Source organism: Diachasmimorpha longicaudata, chromosome 3, assembly GCF_034640455.1.
Source record: "Diachasmimorpha longicaudata isolate KC_UGA_2023 chromosome 3, iyDiaLong2, whole genome shotgun sequence".
NCBI classification, from domain to species: domain Eukaryota; kingdom Metazoa; phylum Arthropoda; class Insecta; order Hymenoptera; family Braconidae; genus Diachasmimorpha; species Diachasmimorpha longicaudata.
The window spans coordinates 12,100,085-12,122,953 of record NC_087227.1 but is presented as its reverse complement, the minus strand read 5'-3'; the positions used below and the strand labels follow the sequence as shown (position 1 = coordinate 12,122,953).

General features: G+C 40.0%; 2 protein-coding genes across 5 annotated transcripts in view; one reads left to right on the top strand and one right to left on the bottom strand.

Moving 5' to 3' along the window:
- LOC135160210 (phosrestin-2-like) overlaps positions 1-22,184 on the bottom strand; it is a 34,260-nt gene extending 12,076 nt beyond the window's left edge. Inside the window, exon 1 of the mRNA XM_064116527.1 lies at positions 22,033-22,184. The gene's annotated coding sequence lies outside the window, so the exon portion shown is untranslated. The remainder of the gene's footprint in view (positions 1-22,032) is intronic.
- Positions 19-2,618, top strand: LOC135160206 (uncharacterized). 4 transcript variants are annotated; one of them, XM_064116516.1, is made up of 4 exons: positions 19-167; positions 285-466; positions 544-600; positions 1,193-2,615. In XM_064116516.1, exons 2-4 carry the CDS (start codon positions 332-334, stop codon positions 2,525-2,527), a joined length of 1,527 nt encoding a protein of 508 aa, XP_063972586.1. In that variant the 5' UTR covers positions 19-167; positions 285-331; the 3' UTR covers positions 2,528-2,615. The 4 variants fall into 4 exon arrangements, with proteins under 4 accessions (XP_063972586.1, XP_063972584.1, XP_063972587.1 ...); XM_064116517.1 differs by lacking the exon at positions 19-167 and adding an exon at positions 852-1,087 and having other exon boundaries at positions 382-466; positions 1,193-2,618; XM_064116518.1 differs by lacking the exon at positions 19-167 and adding an exon at positions 925-1,087 and having other exon boundaries at positions 421-466; positions 1,193-2,618.
- Positions 22,185-22,869: the final 685 nt, after the last annotated feature.

Here is a 22,869-nt window from a genome sequence, read left to right as displayed (position 1 = left end):
ATTCTGCTCTACCCACATGCGTTATATACAATTTTCTCAGAGTAGCAAATCTCCCAGCTGACGGTTGGAAATCGTCCGACAGCTGTATGAAAGCTTGTATGTAGATGGCGCCTGAGGATTCGCATTCTTTCCATATAGATTCAAAAACATCGTCATCACGTTGCTAAGTAACTCATTGATTAGTTAATCATTTGAAAAAATCTCGCCACCAATAAAGTCAAAATTCGTTGTGTTTCATTGTAATTAAGAAAAATTAAATATTTTTGAAATGCTTCAACGTACAGGAAATTTGGTTCTCATTACATACGGCAGACGCAATTGTTATTCAAAGATGAAAGCAATAAATCCAAGTGGTAAATTAGTGAAAAAAGCCATTATCCGGACGGTTGTAAATGAGGGACAGAAGGTTCAGGCGCCCAAGATTGCTGTACCATGCTCAGCCAATCGTGAATTAAATTTGGATCTAGTATGTTGAGAATAATCTATTTGAGAATCTACAAGATTTGCTAACTGAGCCTCTCGAATTTTATTGATTGATTTCAGTTGAAGCCAGATACGGTGGAGGCCAATAACAATAACTTGGCATCAATTTTGGATAAAGTAAGTATGATAAAAATTTCATAACATAATCGAGTTTCTCGGGATCTGGTCATATTGGTAAATCAATATACTCAATTAATTGAGTGATTAGAAAATTCATGGAAATATTATTCACTCATTGTCGATGGAGGAGAGTTTGAGAAACTCGATTAAAATGATTATGAGAAATCCATGAGAATAATGGAGACTCAGATGAAAATTAAATGAATACCTCTGGCTCCACCTCCCCTATCCCTTTATTTCTCACAAAGAGAACGTACGTGAGACACAAAACATCAAGTATCTTAGAAACGATTGCATCCAAACGGCATATACTGTCGACAGTTTCGCCTCGCGCGGGCTTGTTGACGACGGCCATTGACAGAATATGGAACGACGATTATTTCCCCCAAGGTGATGCCTATGAGGAATCATCATCAACAAAACTAAACAATATCAAAGAGTCGGAGGAATCCAAAGAATTGGATGAGGATTGAGGACATGACAAGTTAGTACCCAAATGTGAGGGAGGTGGATCCAAAAATCACTCACAAGGTCATTCCCTTCTGATGTTGCACTCGATCATTGGATTAAATATCCTTTCCCATTGCAGACAATCACTCAGATGAAATTATACCTGGGTGATCCGGATTGCGGCGAGGGTGGGCCCAATCGACCCACAAGAGGTCCCTGCGATCCCCCCGAGGGGCCATGCAAACCCATGAGCAAACCCGGCTATCCAGCCAAGCCGCGAGCCAGTAGGGAGCCATTCTGCGTCAAGTGCCCACCAAAGAGGCCGTGCAATTTGAACAAATGCCCGACTGAGACTGAGGGTACGTGCTGGAGATCGGCTTGTCAGGAAATTGCTTTTATACTTTGTTCTCAATCACAGAGGAGCTGTAGACTTGGAGGCATTCGTCTTAGAAATTATGCTACACTCAAAGGAACGAGGATAATTGGTGATTTAAGGAGGCTGTCTGAGGCGCCAGTGCGATTTCAATCGGAAAAAGGATGCAATTCATCGCCAGAGTTACCAAAATGTTCTGATGAAAAATCAAAACCGGTGGAATTATGTCAAAACAAGGAGATAAAACTCCTGTCGTCTTGTAATTCGGCAAAACCACCGGATCCACCGGTCAAGATTGTATACCAAAAATGTCCCCCATGTCCGAATCTACCGAAAATGCCTGAGTGTATTCCACCAACTCCTACGTGTGAGATTAAATGTCCACCTCTACCTCAGTGTCCAAAATGCCCGCCACACCCCTCCATCAAAGATTCTCCAAGTAAATGCACACCAGTGAAACCCCCCAAAGGATCATCCTGTACTTTTACAGATAAATCTCCAAAGGGCCTTTGGGATAAAATAAGCGGCTTCATGAAGAAACGTAAAATGTCGACTGCCAGTGATTCAGATGACTGGAGAGCGCACAAGTGTCAAACGGTAACCGATATCTGTTCTGATAAGTCCAAGATGAAAAAACCACCCCCATCGTGTCCTAAAAATAGAAAAACCAGTTGCTATCCTGAAGTAGTTAAGTGTCCGGAGTTGGAGAAAGCCCCGGAGAAGAGGGTAATAGGGCCAGTCGACAAGAAAATCGATTACTCAAAGATCACCTGCCCTCTTCCCAAATTTGAAAAACCTGATGGCTGTCCGCCTGTGACAATTAATTCACAAATAAACTCTGCGGATGAGGAGTGTAATTCTTTATTAATGGGACTTCCGGGACCTCCTTCGAAACCAGTTACCCTCTGTCCTTGCCCTCCACCTGCTAAACTCCATCCAGGTGTTTGTCCCTGTGCTCCAGAAGTGAATGATAATCTCAAGAAAAATACACCCACTGAAGCCTGCCCGGTCAAGCCTCGGTATCCGTGCCCCGAAAAACGAGTGTTTCACTGCCAAATACAACCACCTGGATCTTCACAGATCATAAATGCTCAGAAATAATCACAAATATAGATATTGAATATGCTTTTTTTTGTTCTCTTCTTGAGTCTCTATCATTTCAGGTTTTTGCTCTTTTTCATTTTTATTACTCAGCACTTAGCTCTCACATATCTTTTCCAGCACTTGTCTATTGTCCAGCAGCTCAAGCGGGCCCACCATCAATAAATAACCCGATTATCCACAACTGTTGACATGAACGAGGTGCCACTGCGGCTCTCCTCCCATATCTCTTTTTTTTCCCCCCGTATAAAAAATATCCACGAGCCTCAGCACGAGAGATCGATTCTTTTAGCGATTTTACGGTGAAACATAAAATTTTTATATCTCATTTCTTTTTTTTTTTTTTTGTTACAACATAGTCTCCACGTACCTCCACCTCGTTTTTTTCATCCAACGAGATTTGTGGAACAATCCGATTGAATAAAGAGACTCTATTGCTCGACTGTCTATTCGATTATACGCGTTGAGTTGCGGGCAACGCGGATTGGCTCAATGATTCCTGCCCCTCCCACATATACCTAGCTAGTGATCGTTCGCGAAACGTAAGTGACGTTTCCATCCGCGTTGCCGAGGAATAATCTGGAGGAAGGGAGCGGGGGAGTGAGAGAAATAGAGGAGGAGGTTGGCTCCGATGGAAATGAGCGGTACGGATAAACTTTGAAGCGACTGGCCCCCTGGGTAATGCATAATTCAGGAATCGTCACCGTCGAGGATATTGCCAATTTGGCGTCGATGAAAATACGATCGGATTCGTCGCGGGCCGCAACCTAGAATAGTTTTGTCCCCGGACCAACGCCCACAAATACAGAAATGAAAAAATTTTCTTATCAATTAATTAAACAAATGAATAAAGACAGCATGACACAAAAATTTTAGAAAATTATTAGTCTATAATGGCTGCAGCTTGAGTCACAATTTATTTCAAACGTAGAAATAAATTATTAATATGCTTTAGGTATGAAAAAATAGGATTAGCCACTTGTTTCGATTCATCTAGAAGAATAAGTTTAACGCTGATGCTCGGAATTCTGGCCTCTTGTGTGATTTTCCCAAAAAATAATGACTCAACGGATGATTCTCCATGAAAGCCTCTGGAATGGGATATAATATGAAATATTTATAACGAGACTGGAGGCTGTATTAAGCCACGGAATGAATAGAATACATTGGAATCAATTCAATTTGTCAACACGTACGTAATTATGTTATTATGCTGGACGTGGGTGGACCCTAGGATTTTTGGGGGAAAGACTGTTGGGGGAGTTGATATATCCATCAATAATCCGTAAGACGATTCACTCAACAATGGGCATCGAAGCACACGCGTCTGTGACGAAACCGCGAGCGCACCAAATTCTCGGAGATTATTATTTACATCAGTTCCATAAAACTCGATGAATTCGTTTCGCGTTCTCTCCCTTTGCGGGACTCAATTGTAGTGGAGTCAGCAATGCTGGAGTTAAATAGGGATTTAAAGGATTCGTGTATCGTCACAGATTTTACACTGAGGCTGTTTGCACGCTCCGATAATACCCGCTGTATAGCCGGATCGGTAAATCCAGGTGGACTCTCGGCGTGCCATATGTCATTTATTGTTTATTTAATTTTATCAAATTATGGAGAAATTGTTTTTTTTCACCAGCCTCCCGAATTCACAAATCGATTGAATGTTATCATCCTCTCATTATTGCTATTGATCAATGGATGAATAAATTGAATTTTAATTTATATCGTCATAATATAAAATGTCAAAAGTTGAATTTCAATGGTCATGGACTTTCCATTGAAAAAATGAAAGAAAAAAAAAGGATGTTATTTTTGAAATTTTATTGGAAAATACTCTCTGAAAAATTTTATTCTTCTGCTCAATGAGAGACGACTTGGCCAACTATACACAAGGAGGGGGCGTCTTGCTTCAGCAGGAGGAGGAAAACGTTATTTATGACGCCGGATACGCGGAATACGTTGGAACTTGTGGTGAATTCCGGTGAAGTTACTGATTTTTACCAGCCTCCATCTCCTCTTCCCTACGTCTCATTAATAATCATTGAGAAATAACATTACAGCATCAGAATCCATGAGATATGAGAATTTTTTCGTTATGCGTTTGATAATATTGATGAATGCTTGGTTTTACTTCTAGTCTATCCGGATTTATTTTATTTTATTCTGCAACTAGATAAATTTAAGAGTGTGGAAGGAGAAGAGGTCGGAGACTCAATGGGACAAATTCGATTTTCGACTTCCGGCGAGGAATCGCAAGCAAGTCTTGGGGATAGAGTAAGAGCGGACAAACGAATCGTTCTTGGGGAATGGACTCTCAAGTCTCTCCAGTTATCTAGTGAGAATAAATGTAAAATGAAAACCGCTATACCAATAATTTATTGAATTTTCCAAATTTCCTTAAACTTTCATATATAAAGTTTCTCATGATTAATTTGATTTATTAGTCACGGAGCATAAGGGAACACGTCTCGAGTACAACCAATTGTGCATTTGGCTGCACAATGCGCCACAATTATTAACGCGCTTTTCCAGCACAATACTGACGTGACTGTGGTATAGTTACTTTAACAGTAACCGGGGGGCTGACCTCCCTCTGTATATTTTACCCAACCCTCGTTGTGTCAGAGACTCGCCGCCCCTTCGATCACTTGAAAACAATTGCCAAGTGGTTGTAAATGTATTAAATTCATCCATTGCTCATTGTAGGGTGAGCCCTTGACTCGTACAACGTATAACCGCTCAATTTTAGTTAACGTCCGTGAGAGCGGAGAGAGGGAGAAAAGTATATGTATGCCACAATCTCAAGGGTACTTGTGCCACCCGAAAACGTTCACTTTGCAGTTGCTCTCCACAAAGTAATGAAAAGGAAAGAGTCAAAACGAGTCCAGGCACTTGAGTATGAAATAATTCTCATGAGTCTGGTTGCGTTGAAAATCAATGTCGAGTATCAATTTGTCGATGAGAAGCTCTGAACTGAGAACAAAAAAAAATCTTTTCTTTCTCTTCGTGTTATTAGTTTTTTTTTTTTTTTTTCTTCTAATAGTGTCCGCGTCTGTTGAGGGGTATTGATATAGGCAATATAACGTATATAGTTGGCTATCAGCAGAAATGCCACAGACTCCATATCCACTGGGGATTTCCGCGGACTGTGATTTTCTGATTAGCAGCGGCTCGACTGGTTGCGGTTAACCGTTGTTAGGTTGTGGCCGATTGGTATGCATGGGATGGGACTCAAGCCGTAGGGGCTTCCGAACACCGCTCACCACTGCATCGTCGCCAATATAGGATTGAGTGTAGGCTTGATGGCGCTAGATGAACAGGGGAAAGGGAAATCACAGGCGAGATTGAACATCAGATGAGGGCAATTTCACACGCATCGATATGTATTTCTAAAAATATGGCGGACAATTGGATTTCATTGGATGGACTCTATTCAATTTATTATTATATCGAATCTTTCATTTCAATGTCTCACCTCAAATTCTCATAAATATCTGAACTTCTATTTCACTTTACAGTCTCTGATGCCATAAAAATTATCAAACTAATTATGTTCAAATGGAAAATAGTCTCCCTCCCTTTCTCCATATGGAGTCAGCGAAGAATCGGTCTTTGGTCATTTTTCACCGATTGACTTTCATCTGACATGAGGCACTCAGGGTCTCCCCAGCACCGCGTAACGTGTGTTCTGACAAAAAAAAAATAGAGGGGAAGGGGGGATCATTACGTGAGGTATCCACACCACTGGAACACCAACAAACACATATAGAGGTGGTCTAGTGTGAATGTAGCTCGATCGTTGCACAAATATATAGGCGCATTATTGGGGGCTCACAATTTCCCATGGGTAATGGCACTTTGATTACCCCATGACGTTGTACGTTCCGTCAAGTGGCCACGCTAAATCGTGCAGTTGAGGAAAAATTGTCACGAAACCCGTTCAATTGTTTTTTCCTATTTTTTTTCTTCTCCTTTCTTTTAGTATACATATGCACCGATGAATGTATTCTTGAAAAATATTCAGCAATTATGCAACCATATTAAAGAGCTATACCCCAATTTAAATACGCTATAATGGAGACACTTGTATCACTTATTGACAAGAATTTTTTTCGAATATTGCTCTCAGTGCGCCACTTGAGCGAGCAACTGGTATCAAATGATTGTTCAGCATTGCACATTTGCAAAGTGTCCTCTGTTAATACTCAAGCACTGTGATAAAGGATCGAGAGAATAAAAGCTACACTTGGGGATGGTGGAGTGAGTGTTCCAATGGTAGAGACAAGTTGAAATTAACGTTCAATTTAAATAGAAAATTTAATACTGGGAGCGCGATTTCAAGTACTACATACTGGCTACAGTTAAATTACTGGAGAGGCTTATAAATTTCATCGAGTTGAAAGTAGGGTAAAAATTCACAGGCATACCGATTGAATTAATCAAGTCCTTGTGGAGTAAATTGCCTCAAGAGAACTATAATTTCTCGGCATTTTCCGTTATGAAATAAATTTCAATCACTACGAGTGACTACATTCCGAGTAATTAATCACAAGATTTATACTATTGACAATGATTTTGGCTACGAATTACCATATGGATAAATTGTTTTTTTTTCGCTCATCATTATATTTTGTTTTGCCGGTTTCCATTTGGGTAACTCGTATTTGAAGTCAACCGAACTCATAAATAAATAAATGAATAAATAAATAAATAAATGGTTTTCGAATTTAGAGCAAGACAATACACACTCGTACAATGATTGCTCTTTATTACACGAAACATAAATACTCCCTCATGAAATTGATATAAATAAACCGTTATGGAATGTGGCGTGACGGCTGTTATATCCAGGAGGAATGGAGTGTGCAGAGTGCCGAAAAGAGACGCATCGTAAACCGAAAGCCAGTTAACACATATAATTCAGGGAGAAATAGCTGTGCACATTGTTCTGTTTCTCCTCTCATCTTCTCTTCACACTCGGTCTCTTCCGACTTCCGTTGATTCTCCGATCCTTGAATACATATGATGATGATGATACAGATATTACGAGGGAAATGTTATGTGCCCGGTAGTGAATATAAAACGGTCTCTATACTACATTCGGCAAATGTGTGTGGCCATGTTCACTGTATTCTTCCCAACGCGGTGAATATAACAGACAAAATGACGGGGGCAGAATGGGAATATTAAGTTGGAATAAAGTGCGTGATAACTGAGAGATAGTGGCCCATCAATGTTGGATTACGAGAGCCAATCTATTGAGTTATTGTTCTACGATATTCTTTCAATGACAATAACTCAAATATTTTTCTTTTAATTTAATTCTTTGGAAATATGAAATTTTCCAAATGGGTTCACCACTGTCTGTATTTTTAACTACACCGTTGAATCCAAGTGCCGATTTCTTAAATTGAAAAAAAAAAAGAAAAAATAATCTCAAATGGCGAATGATTTTTCCTCTGCGTATCCGGAGTGCAATATCAAAGAGAAACACGGCATATGTGGCACGAGAATGTCCGTTGACGCAAGAGTTAGTTGGTCAGTCATGATATTCATGGCTGGAGACCACCTCGGGGCCTTGCCTGGGTGTCGATACCTCACTCAGTTATTTGATCCGAGATTTGAATACATCTGTACAGAGGATATACCGGTATGAAAAAAATTCATGTATATTTTATATCTCATGTGCGCTACACCAGCGAACTTCCAAGATTTTATTGGCTAGCGGTTGTTGCTTACATCCCCCAGGAGTCCGTCACATGTAACGAAATCCATGGAAAAGAAAATCATTTGAGTGAACAGAGTCCGGGAATTTTCAACAATGAATATCCTTGTCGCCCGTAATCGAAAGATTGACAATGTCTCGAAACAGGTGGTCAGTGAATTGTGGTCACTTGCTTGTCGACAAGTGACTCACTGATTTTATTCAAAAAAAAAAAAAGAAAAAAAATGTACATATATGAAAGCAGATTTCTCTGCGGTCATCTACCATCGACGATTAGACATGTGCATGGAGGTTTTCAATTTGTCGTTTCTTTTATTCTTGACTCTCTACGAGTGAGCTCTTGGCTTTATTATTTTCGCTTATACAAAAAGCCTCATCCTCTCCAAAACATATGACGTGAACCGACCACAGAAGTCGATTGCGCCCAACTGTTGCCCCCACAATATCGATGAATCGTTAAAGATCCCCCAGCACGCGATCCTCTTTCTTCCTACCGACTATATGGATTTTTCACTTGATAAAATAAATCCGGGTTCCCTGATTTTTTTTTCCAGCTTCCTCCCATTGTCCACCGGAAATCGGAAGTTCTATTGTAACATTTAATTTCATTTTTGTTATTACTCTTGTTGAATTTCTTCGGAACCCTGCTAAAATGCGAGGTAGAAATCAATGGGCTGCGGTGAAGTTGCGTCTAAGGGACAGGTGCACCCAATACTTTTGAGTTATTAATTTAAATGAACAAACAATGGATGTAGCACGCAAGCAATTGACTTTTTCCCATTCTCTCGATCAATTCTAAATGAATTATCAATCTTCCTATTCCACGTACTGTTTTTATGCTATATAATAATGAGAAAAGAACATTCTTTCTCATATCATTTCAGTTCATTTGATTGTTGTAAAAAATTCAATTATCCAAATGAAAATATAGTCAAAAAATATGAAATCAATCCAATTATACCAATTATAGAAGACTGTGATTTTTGGAAAATTAATTTTTTTTAATCCTTCATTTTATTGTTGTAATTGAATCGATGTAACTCCATTGAGTGATTTTGCCCGAATTTTTCAATGAAATTATCAGTAGTAATTTTCTAAGAGCGCACTTTCCAATGGATACCTGTAATGCCAAATTCCAACAATGAATTAGGAGAAGGCAATGTACAAGAGGATGGTTCATGAGACTAACTCAAGCCAGGGCAATGTGTGATGCGCCGTTGGAACGGGTGATTGCACGTCTCGGGCTGGACCATGATGGCCGCTGTGTGCACGGCTATTGGCCCGTTCAGTAATCACACATTCTCCCTCTTTGGACGCGCGTCCCCAGCTCAACTAAAATACTGAAAGTGCAGTCCGAGCCAGTCCCATGTGTTACCGCCACTGAAATCACGGCTGTCATTATCCGATCATTTTCTTCATTTTAGTTTTTTTTCCTTTCTCGTTGAGTCCCGGCTCAACTCGACATTTAATTTAAATCGTTCCTCCCTCATCGTCTACCACTCCCACTTTGTCCCTCTCTTATTATTTTTTTTCTATTCTTATTTTCATTTTCTCCACCAAGTAGAGGAGTACTTGCCCACTAACAATTTATTGTTCTTAAGTCGAGAATCATTACCTTAAAAAATTTCATAATTAAAAAAAAAACACGTATGGGACTGTGAGAATATGACAAGATATGGTGAGTATGTGACAATAATTTTTTTTTCATATTTCTCTGGTCGTTTATAAGTTGACAGTGTGCTTTTAAATGGGCTTGATGTCATACAATTTTTCCTCCTTACTTGATTTTTTTTTTCTGTATCGTTTCCTCTCTCTCCCTCTCTACCATTCAATCTAACCTTCTGAATGGACCTGAGTTTTTCCCTCAGGCGAGGTTGCTATTTAGACGCCTCCGCACATCCAGAGTCATCCACAAAAGACAGACGAAATATATATATATATGCACATATCAGAGGAAAAAAATCGTTGCGGCCTGAATGAGTGTAATCTTGCCCCCTGAGGCTTCTCACCTACAATCGAGAGAATTACATAAAAAAATGAAAAAATGAAACAAACGAAAACAAGAATAGAATAGGATTCCAATGTGGCACCACGAAATTATGTGAAATGAAATGACACACTCGGATTATCTCGAGGAGCTTTTATTAGTAGATCTGTTTTGTGCCAGTGAATTTTTTTTCCAATGGTTGGATGCGATGCCTTAACCACAACTTCATCGGTAATTTCAATAATCAATCGTATGAAACGTCGTTTAATTTTTATAATGATCGAATCGAGGGCCTCTCGAATCATGGGAACAAAAGCCTGAAGAGGAATCGTTTCATTCGAGGGGTGGGAGGTGGAGAGAGATGCACCATAAACTGAGGTGAAGAGGTCGATTCCCCCTTGTCTTGCCTCCAGGCCAAGAAATCGTGACTGCTATTCCACATCTATAAATACATTTCTCATTATTTTCATTTCCAATAAAATTATCCCCCCCCCCTCTCTCTCTCTCTTCAATTGTTGATACCACAAATTTTATCAACAAATCATGATAAAATAATAAGTAATTTTCCAAAAACTAAATGGACGAAAAATAAGAATAATGAATAATATTCAAGCTTCTCTTGAGATTAAATCAAAGCCTCCGCGTGACCTTATCTAAACACGGAAATAATTACGAGTTCTTATCGCCTACAGGTTCGACTATAATGATTCTTAATAGCGTTCTTATATTATCCACTTTCTAAGCTACCATTTAATTTCCCGAAAGGTGAAAAAAAAATTAGAAAAATTATTATTTCCAAACGTTATTTCCCCTTACCGTCATTTATGGAATAAATGGAAAATGTTTTCCCGTTCATCCCAGCAACTCTTTCTCTTTTTATATTTAATAATAATATATTTTCTCAGTAAGGAAAGAAAACTTGAGTAAAAAATGATTTATGACAATTGGATTTTCACACTAATAATTCACACGTAAAATTCCCTACACTTTGAGTAAATTAAAAGAAGCTTTATAAAAATTATTGGTATAAAAGTTCCGGGAAAAGGATTGCCATTATAAATGATGTGAATCGTTGTGTAATTGTTGCTGAATGTTTCTCTCCGTGTAAGTAGGAGGAGAGCAGGGAGAGAGTGATGGAAACAGTAGTTACAGGAAAACCGCGCTTGGGTTGGACAGTCGCATACGCTTAAGCGAAACAATTAGGTGATATTATCACGACCGCCAACTAACACACCGCGTGCATTCTGCTGTCGTTCCCTGTCCCCCCTTTTCCCTGTCCTCGTGTATATGGCCCCCAGCAAGCCAGAGAACCGGAAGCCAACCGAAGGGGGAAAACTCACCGTTGAGTGTGAATACAGGCAAGAGTACCGCTGAAAATGGGGTTGGAGAGGGGAGTCTTGGTGATGGAGGGAATGAGGCTGAGAGGGGGAGGTTAGCCACTTCCGGTGGCGCTCATTAACGCCCGCTACGGATTTGTAACCCGTAATTGTGCCCGCTTAATTCGATTTGACGCATTACGCGTCATTTTCACTCACGTTAATTTCACCTAATAATTGTACAGAGAGCATACCGATGTGCATGCGAGAGGACAACAATTCTGTTTCTTTGAGTTAATTGAGCCGGCAGGTGCAATGGCATTCGCTTGGGCTTGATAAAAATACAAAAAACAAAATCAACGCCTGAATATTTCTCCGCATACACGCCGGAAATGCTTGGAGTTTGTTTCAATTAACAAAACTTGTGGTGTTTTATTTTTTTACCTTGTGGATGCGTGAGTTTCACTTCCCTGAATGAGGTGGCAATTTTTCGTCTCAACTGTCGTTTAATTATCAGTGGCGTTCGACAACCGGATGTCGGATTTTGTTGAGAAAAACGCCCAGGGTGAAGATCCTCCCCATTAAAAAGAGATTTTGAATGCCAAAAGAATTGGATGAAATTATTTCCAGGTTTCTAGCCCCATTTCCTTCAATTTTCAGGGACATTGTTTTTTTTTTCTCTACTGAATAAAAATTCACATGACTACTGACAATACGGTGAATCACCCCTGCGGTGTGGAAATGATCTCAAACTTATGGCACCGGCCACACAGTGAGTTTAGCAAGACAAAAAAAGCCCTGGAATATTGAAATCAATGACAGATGGGCGTCATTCTATTGTATCCATCGGCGTTCATGTAAAAATAGGCTCTTTATTGTCCTTTTTCTCCTTCAATCAATGAAACTCAAATAACCATTTCTATACTGTTTCGAAATGCCGATGGACAGAGAAAATAAATGAGGAAAAAGTCAATGTGAAAAAGGAGGAAGAGGAGACAAAAACGTAAAACGAAGGAAGTTGTGGTTATGACGTGCGACAGTGTAGTATCGTGCTCTCTCAGCCCAATGATCATGAACACTAGGACTTGAATGAGCTCGAATGGCGCACGATGGCCCTAACAACGGGAAATAAAAACCTCTTCTTCCACAGTTGAGTTAATTCATTGCAAAAATAAAAATGCAACTGTAGAAATGAGAGTGTAACGAGAAGAATGGAAAATGACTGATAAATATATTTCAAATTTTCCTCTAATAATTTTTCTGTATTGTGGGACCCATTGTCGGACTTTTTCCAGGATAATGACTCTGGCAAATCATTGAGAGTTTCCCCAAGCATAAATTTTAAAGCTTACAAGAGTTAAAGTGTAAATTGACAGCCTCATAGCTCTCATTCGCCCCGATAAAAGGAAAATAAAATAATTAACCATTGAACTTCTGATAAGGTAAATTTTTTCGTTGCACACTTCAAATGAAAAATGAACTGGTGGAATGCTACAATCCCAGGTAGGAAATGCCAATGTCCACGAAACGGGCCAGGTCTGGCACGAGACTGGCTTGCCAGATCTGGGCCACCAAGCTTGGCCCGAGGCATGGCCAGACCGGCAAAGAGCATGGCTTGCCAGGCTTGGGTCACTAAGCTTGGCCCGTGGTATGGCCAGACTGGCAAAGAGCACGGTTTGCCGGGCTTGGGCAACCACGCTTGACCCGAGGTATGGCCAGACTGGTAAAGAGCATGGCTTGCCAGGCTTGGGTCACCAAGCTTGCCCCGAGACATGGCCAGGCAGACAAGGGGCATGGTTTGCCAGGCTTGGGTCCCATATGGAACAGCATTCCAAAAATTGAATTCTCATGGGGAATGTTCCTTCACTAAATTTTTCGTCCTTTGATTCTCCTTCTTCCGAAGGTACCATTATTTCTTCTGAACATACTATTTCAGGGGAAAATATGCGTGGATATCACCGTATACCACACATTCTATGACAACAGCCCGTAAGATGGCGTGTTGAGTAGTCTGATTGTGGCAGTAGACATGAGTGTCGTGTGCGGCAATTTATTATTTTAATATTACTCTTTTACTATTGTAATATGTCTCAGAGTTCATATTCACGGGTTAAAAAATACAGACATTTTCATCAACTGAAGAAAAAAGAATCTGTAAACGTAGAAGGCGCTAAAGAAAAAACTCCGGATTACAGTGAACGCAATAATGCCGATGAGGAAGAGGTTAGTTTGCCAACAGCCAATGAAATAACTATCCGTAGTGGATCTATTGTGGATCAAATTAGTGGAGATGTCGATGTTCGACATCTCGATGATAATGCTAGTGCTTGTGGTGATAGTTGGTCGGGTGGTGATGGTGATTGTGGCTCGTATAAGCATCTTAATGATTGCATCAGTGAATCCAATAGCAGCGTTGGAGACAGGGATGAACCAATTCTTGGGGGCTCAGGTTGTGATGGTGATTCAGATGACATTGACAATGATTTCAACAAAGTATTCACTGACAGCATTGGAGACAAGAATACACAAACTCTGGACAAATTGGAACCGCGGGGAATGGAGCAAAAAATTAATCAATGGGCAGTGAAATTCAGAAGAGCTACAACAGCAGAAGCAATCGATGAATTGTTAGCCATTTTAAGAAGTGAAGGTTACACATCAATACCCAAGACTACACGGCAGCGAAAAAAATGTGAAAAAAATGTGAATGTGTGTGTGTGTGTGTGTGGAAAATGTGATGTATCTTAGCATAATAAAGTATTTTCTATGTCATTTCCTCATAAGTTAGATCACGGGAATAAATATCCGTTGTTGGTTCAGGGATTAAATATTATGTCCAAAAGTTTAAAGGGAAAAATAATAAGTGGATTTTTAATTTTTAAGAAAAATTCTAATGAAAGTAATTTCAGCCATTGAGAGCTGTTTTCAGTATTTGGTGATTCAAGTCAAATAATATTTATAAGGTTGAAGTTTCACAATCGGACTGCGTCCATATTCCCCAAAGATTTCAAATTTAAGGGTTGAAATTAATTAGTTATATGTAATCCTATCCAAGACTTTTTTATATTTCTAAGTTTGTTTGAAAGAGTGAATATAATAAGCAATATTATATAGAACTAGCACACAATCAATGCAACTAAATATCATTCTGTGTTCCGGAGTTGCAGATGGAGAAGACATTATTGTAAAAAAAGGACGTCTTTCCGAGATGAAAAAATAATTCTTATCAGGATAATTCGTATCAGCAATTGTCTATGGATATAAGAATTAATTCTTATCATCCATAGCGGAATAAATTATCCATAATATTGCTATTATAATGACTGTTTTCATGCTTGAATTGAAGCACGATAATTTATCAATTCTAAACTACTAATTTAAAAAATAACATTGGTGCGTTATTTTGTTGGATATTTTGTTAATACAATCTTCGAATTCTGAAGACTGACTGCTAATATTATTAGATTGTAAGAGAGAGTTTATTAAGACTTAATATGGTATGTCGTATTAAATTTCGGATTCAAATGATCTACGTAGATTATTTATTTTAAAAGCGGATGAAAATAATCCACAAAAGATTTTTCTACAATTTATACCTGCAATCATTTTTTTGAGTTTTCATATTCTGTTCGCGGAAAAATCTCATAGTTGTGATTATCTTTCATGAAAATTGGAGATACAAACACTGCATATCTTTAACTGTTCAACCAAAATCGGATGAAAACATGTACTATGTCGATAGGAGGAAAAAAGTTTTTGATTGGCTGAGTTTTTTTGTCAATAGATTTAATAAATTTAAATATAAGTTTTGTCACATAATAAAACTGTTTTCTGTATAATGTTGAAGGTAATAAATACATGTCTGCTTATCAGATATACCGTTCATATATTTATTGGTGATTCTGAACCCAATACAGGCAACGGTTGGAGCCTGGCCACAGCTCTGGTCGTAAATCTGGGCCAATTTCGGGCCGAATGGTCAGCCCAGAATGCGGCCAAAGTTCGGCAATAGGTCTGGGCCAATTTCGGGCCGAATGGTAAGCCCAGAGTGCGGCCAAAGTTCGGCAACAGGCCTGGGCCAATTTCGGGCCGAATGGTAAGCCCAGAGTGCGGCCAAAGTACGGCGACCGAAGTCTGGCCAAAGTTCGGTCCCAGGCCTGGCCCCGTGTTATCATCCCAGGGTCTAGCCAAGTTCGGCGCGAGTTTGGCTGGAGCCCGGGTGCCGAGCTACGGCAGCTCGGCGGCCGTGCTTGTACCAAGGTTGGCCCATTCGTTTTTTCCTACCTGGGATAACCGGTCGATTACTCCGTGATCGTTAATAACTGCGCTACTGGATTCCATGTTGATGGTGTTGGCATTTGCATGTGCAAAAAAAAAAAATTAGCAGCGAGATAATGTATCACGTGATAGGCTCAACTCAGCAAGAGTTCTGATCATTGGTGAAGGAGCCAGAGGTGTGCGAGAGATTGAGAAAGGTGTGAACGCAGAGCGTCTTCATTACTTGGAGCTTGTGAAAAGGAGTCGAAAGACGATTTCACACCGACAGTCGAGCTGCCTATCTCCATTCACCTTCATTCTTTCACGCACACACACACACACACATGTGCTCCTGTACTATTAACGGAGAGTGGCGCGAAGTGGGGGATGATTGATGCTGCGCAGTTATCAGTAACATGGGCCCGAGAGATAGCCCATACCGGGGCACTCATTACGGCGACATGAAATGCTCATATTATCATTATTTTTATTAAAAACCGTTCAGGCCTGTTTTTCACTGGCGATGAAAATGTGACCAGCGGACCCGGTCGGCTCCCTAGCTAAACACTAAAGTATATCTACCACTCATTCTCTCTGGCTTGTAGTGTAATCCTTTATACTGCGAGTGATACTCTTTTTCCCAGGCATTTGTGAAAGAGTAACAGCCATTTTAGGATATCTTAATTCACTTGGCTCGCACCTCGATCAGTCTCGTACCCTTATCCTCCCATTTTTTTTATCCTCGTGTTATTTATGGGACAACGTTTAACGCCAGATGCTCACAAATTAAATGGCTCTATCGTTAAGTATTCCATTTCGACACCTTTTCAATGATCAGTTGAATTTATTATCTAGAGTTTTTATTTTATTTTATTTGAGAGTGTACGTGGGACATTGTCTCTCTTAACGTTCCTTTTTGTTATTTTCATTTTTTCGGCGGAAAAAGATTTTACGAGCTTGTTTTGTGGTGTGGGTTATCCACTCGACAAGCTTTACTAATTTCAACTTTTAGAGTTTATCTTTGTGAGTGTTTTACCAGTTTTTAATTTTTATTTATTGTCCCTACATTTATGGTTACTCAGTATTTGTTCTATCGATGAATTATCATTGAAATTTAACAGCAGGTAAAGTTTAAAGTCAGTTCAATTTTATCGAAAATTATGGAAAACATTATTAGTAATTTAGAGAATTGATGTCTCAGCATGTTTATTTAATGCTGCTTCTTCGAAAACCACATGGAATAACACATGGAATAACACACGATGAAACCCCCATTCACCAAATCCATGAGTTTATTTTCTATGTTGTTTGTCATTTGTTTTTATGCATTGGATATCTTTAAGACGATTAGTACCGCGATTCGAGTTATCGGAACAACGTCCAGGCATTCACCTTGCGTCGCCACGAACTGGTCGCCCACCTAATCACGGCTCTATTTCGAATCCTCAGTGAAACAAGGGGACTCTTTTAAGAGGCTATCCATGTTGTCGTCTCGCCCTCAACAGTTTACGGCTCTTTAATCGTCCAAAAATTTGTTGAGACGCTAAAAATTTCTCTCTCCTACCTCCTCCGTGGGGGGAAGGGAGAGAAATCAGCTCATTTTATATAATCTCTACTTTTTTATCTCTCGTTTTTTGATTATTCATTTATTTATCTCTTGTGGTAAATATATATCCGTTTGCTCTAGTAGTTGTAATTGTCTCGACACTCTCGTATTCTAATTACTGTGATCAGTTTCCGTCCACCTGCCTTCGCGCATCAGGTACCACGCGGGATCTGATAGCGCTTTTTTTTTTTTTTTTTTTTCCAAAGTGATAGTGATCTCTACCAGTCCCACAAAAATAGACTTGTGTGGGTCTTTATTGCCCGATGGAGTCGCCCGGCTAAACAAAATTATATTAATTGTATTTTTACGGGTCGAAAATTGCTCCTGAATTCAAGTTGACATTTAATTCAATTGAGGAAAAAAATTTTCAACAGTTTAAGAGGAAAATTAAAGTTGAATAACTACCGTCCACCGTAGGAATGAACATACATTTGTTGAGCTCGCTAGTGTTTCTTATTCACTGTTTCCCTTTCGAAATAACACTCGTAACAGCCAGCAAAAATAACAAAGGGGAACCGAAAATTCATACCAAGAAAAACCACTTAATGATCGCTTTCACGTGCTATAGAAGAAGAATTAAGGCACCAATGCATGTTGCATGTCTACTAGAATATTTCTAATGTGAGTTGACGGGTGAGTATGATGGTTGATTTTTATTTATCAATAAAAGTCTATTACTAATGAAATTGAGAAAAAATTTTTGAACATTCTGAAGTAAAAAAAACAATGCCAGATGTTGCATGTGTCTCGTTTTCCGCCAGAGTCTGCACTTGATTACGACACGAGTATGAATGATCTTGGTGGAGAATTAGTGCCGTCGAGTCTCACGCCGACTGACTAACTACAATCTAATTTGCATAGAGGACAGCGGTAAACTCAGAAGAGATACCAAGCTTACCGAGGTAACAGCGTGTAAAATAAGCGCTAAGTTTTCAAGACAACGTGTCAACGTCTGTGGAAACAACAGTCCAAGCAAACTTGTTCTCTCAGTGGATATAACTTCCTCAGTTATAGCCATCAGCATTGTCTCGTGGAGTTTAGCATGTAGCGCAGGGCTTCGGGGGACACTAGACTTCCGTCCAACGTTGCCCTTACCACACTTCCCCTCTGTCAATCACAACTTCTAGAGGATACTTGACTCTTGAAACACAAGTGCGGAGAAACAAAAGAGAAGGAGAGTGAATAAAATAAAAATTCACTCTCCTTCCACACGAAGAGCAACAATAACTTCAAGATGGGATAATTATTCCCGGGGTTTCCGTTCATACAATATATAACACTCAGCGGTGTCATTAAACGACTGAGGGGTGTTTGCTCTGGTGTAAAAAGAGTCGAACGTAAAAAAATGAGAGAAAAGAGAAATAAAGTTGAGGAATATGGCCAGGTATACATGTACGCTATGTGTGCACGCGTGGTTACCTTCGTCGACCCTGGGACGAAGCGTAACACGCGATCTTCTTGTTAGTGGCGTTATGTGCCGTTAAAACCGACATAATCGCACCTAGCGGGGGGAGAGAGACTAGGGGAAAATCTTAACTCTCAAGTAATTACCTTTAAAATCATTTTCCACTCCAGCCTCATCGGTGTACATCAAATTAATTCACGAGTTAACCTACACCGAGCGGCCAATTCAATGAAACAATAATTTGTTTTTCTCAACAAATCATTCGCTCATTTTAATTGGAATTTAATGCCAAATAAGCATTATCATTACAAGTAGTATCACTATGGTCTATTGTACTCTTCTATTTTCCATTAAATTTTCAACTTTTAATTTTCGCTCAGTAATTAATTCAATTATTGCGGTGAGTTGCGATGGAGAAATGAGCCGGGTATAATGTAAACGTTCCGTTCGCATAAAAAATAATGCTCCCTCATCGCTCTAGGAGATATACATATACCGATGTATCTTACGTAAAGGTAATTGGGGAAATAACACTGGAGGATTTCCTAAAACGATAATTAACGAGTTATTAAGAAGCCGTCTAAACTCTCATCGACGTGAGCACATCATTATATACACATATGCAATAATGATTTGCGTTTCACACGATGTGTGTGTAAAACTCGGAGTGAAATCTTTTTGTGCGATCCACCAAGATAATGTGATACGTACAGGCCTACTACTACTACTACTGCACATGTGTGTGGACTGTGGATGGACTTTTAGTTTTTATAACTATTGCTGATGAAAAGGCCGTCACGTAACGACATCTTGCGAGTGACTCCGAGGCCGGATGCAATTAACAATTGTAATTGTTATTAAGGTTCTAAATATCCTGAGAAAACAACAGCTCATATTTTATTTCATTTTTCCGTGAATAATGTAATCGAATATATGATGAGTTTATTCCTTTCAAAGATTGCTTTATAAATTATAAAATATAAAATTCTTTACATAAACGATTGATTTTACTGCAAAACAGAAACCTCTCACGAGTCTCATAATGAAAACAGAGAGGGGAATATTTTTTAACGATATGGATGAAGTGTTGCTATTGACTGGGAGTAAACGAACCCGAGCATTTCGTGCAATGGCCGATGAGTTGGCTCTCTGCATATTTTAGATGATGATCAGCATGCAAATTGATCGTGTGCAATTCCGTTCAGGAGATGCCTGTCTTCATTCATGTGTATAAATATATTCCATGACTATGTTGCTACGCACGTGGAGATGTATACCAATTAAGTTAATATAAAAATGACTGGGGTTATTGTTTAAAAATAAAATTTAGAGAATAGAGTACAGTGTTGGGCGTGTGTAGGGTCAAGATATGCCGTGTCGATGTAATCGCTACCACCGGCTGAGGAGGCCTCGAAAAATAACGAAAAATTTTCGGTTAGGGAAGTGAGTGAGGCGATTAAGTCCATTATATATTTTTTATCAGCATGAGAAAGATCTACGGCGGGGGGAGGGGGGAGAGAAAGAGAGGAGGGGAAAGAAAGACTGACAGAGGGAGAGAAAGAGTGTGGTTGTGCACACCTCACTAAATCCCATTCTGCTCTGTATACCAGTCCTAATTCTCACCCCAAGCTCTCCCACTTTTGTGGGTACGAGAGAACCCCCCACGAGGGACAAGACCCTCTTGTGTTTCATGTGTCATACACGCCACTTCGTTTATATATTATTGGCTGCGTACATGAGTAACAAGCTATGAAATCCCCCGGAGTACAAATGTTGAAACACCTGCAGGAAATCACCGCCTTTCAGTGCCAATATTAGAAAATCTAATTTTTCATGGCTGTGAGATTGATGAAAAATGTTGAAAAAAGTTTTTAAAAAATCAATTTTTTTCCATTTTCAAACTCTCATTACTAGTAGATGGAAAATCTACTATTCTCGCGGCAAAAGCTCGAAATAAGCGTCTCATGTTGTTGCAATGTAAATAAACGAATTCCTTTAATGTGAAAGTAATAATTTTTGGATTAGAAAAATGGAATAAATAAAAAATAGTCCCCCATTTACGAGGAAATCCGAGACGTTAGCAGCAAAGTGGCTTTTAGCTATAGGTTTTGAGCGGGTTATTCTTCACTATCAATGCAAATTGCCGGTAATGGGGGGCTCGTAGACGTAACCCGAGATCACTCACGATATAATCCCCGGCTGAATGCGACCTTCCTCAGCCCGAAAATCTTCGATTTTCCTACCCCAGGAATAATTCTTCCAAGTTGGCCGGGTAGAAATTTCACCAACACCCCCAATTCCTCCCATTTTCTCACCTAGAAGCTCTCCTAAACGGCGTACATGGTACATCGATACAGATATAGCTCCCGAATGGCGGTGAGGGGAACTTATGGAGTTTAGCCGTTAACTTAACCGGCGTTTACCTTAATCTAAGATCGACGCTGGCTGGCCGTACGCCGCCGTAATGTATTGCCGTATGAATATGCATTGGACACGGTAGACGGCTTATACCGTAGAAACCTGGGGCCGCTCAAGGGACTTCTAACACCAAGAGAGGGAATAGCGTGTGCGTGTAAGCGCGAGCAGCACAAACAAGCCGGCGACGTTTCGCGCGCCGCTTCGTTCACTATCGTCGTATACTGACTCACTCTATCTTGATGTTTATTTGTAATACTCCTCTTCACCCTCTCTCTGACTGTGTAGCTGTGTACGATGCATGCATGGACAATCAGTAGAGGTATAGAGGGAACTGAGTGTCGTGCGTGTTCTGTTGGCAAACGCGAGTAACTCGCCCGCAAATTTGCGCGAAAACGTTTTCGCGTCCGGTTATACCTCATAGACCTCCTCATACGAGTTGTACACAATTCAACGGGGCAGTATTGCCACAGCCGGATGTTCAACTTGCTCATACAACACTCACACATGTAGGCAATTGGCTAGTTTGACGGTAGTGGAGCGTGTTGGGGGTGAGATGGGGCAGCTTCTTTACTGCTGAGGGTATCCATGTGTTTTTAAGCCCTCCTACGCGCTGCGGCTTTTCGACGGAGTTGAAAAATCATTTCAATCATTGTTTGCTTTTGGGCTTTGAATTTTATCAAAAGACTTGTTGAGAGTTCAATAGATTTTATTGTGTATTACCGATGTTTACACCTGACGTTGGTACGTGTGAGCGAATAATATTAAGAGATTCTGTGGGTACTCACCTCGTCCAGTTTTTTTCAGCTTGTCTGTAGCCTCTTCTAAACGTCACGCCTTGATGATCGTATTACCTTGGTTACATATATTTTTCTTGCCTCCACGACCCCAATCGTTTTGTCGCAAGTGCACTCGTGTGTCTCATAGGTTTTACTGCGATTACAGATAGGGAAACACTGAAAGCATAAAGAGGGAAAGAAATGGTTAAATCGTAGATCAATCGAGAGCCCATTGTGCCAAGTTGATCGATGTGACCCCAACTAATGTAATAATTGTTAGACACGTGTCACCTAATGTACAATCATGTGAGAGAATAAGTTTAGTGTCTGCCCGAGTTGTGAATGATTGTCCATGGCGTGACATATTCCTTGACTATTGACAGGTTCCAGCGGTAAAATGATCTCTTCAATTTCCATTTCACCGAATTGCTCCGGAGTTTTTGAAAATTCCCGAAAAATTCGAATTCATGAATCATTTCGATTTCAATGGAGCGAACGCACTCAATTGCTGAACGCAGAGGGGATGAATGCGCGACAAGTTCATTGAGATTGAAAGACGGTGGGGCTGTAGAGCGGGAGTCATTAAAGTGTGTGGCTTAGTGTACTCCATTGCCTATCATTCTATCATTTATTATTTTTCGTCTTCTCCTAATACCTCCTTGCACTCGTTTTCATCGCCGCCGCCACCGCTGCCGACGCCGACGCCGACGCCGACGCCGACGCCGCCACCGCTCTTCTCTCTCAGCACGACCGACCATAATGAAAGATATTAACTACAATTTTATATCGAATTACTGCTGAAACACATTTCAAATTACTTGGGCGTGTACCCGCGGAATCGAGAGA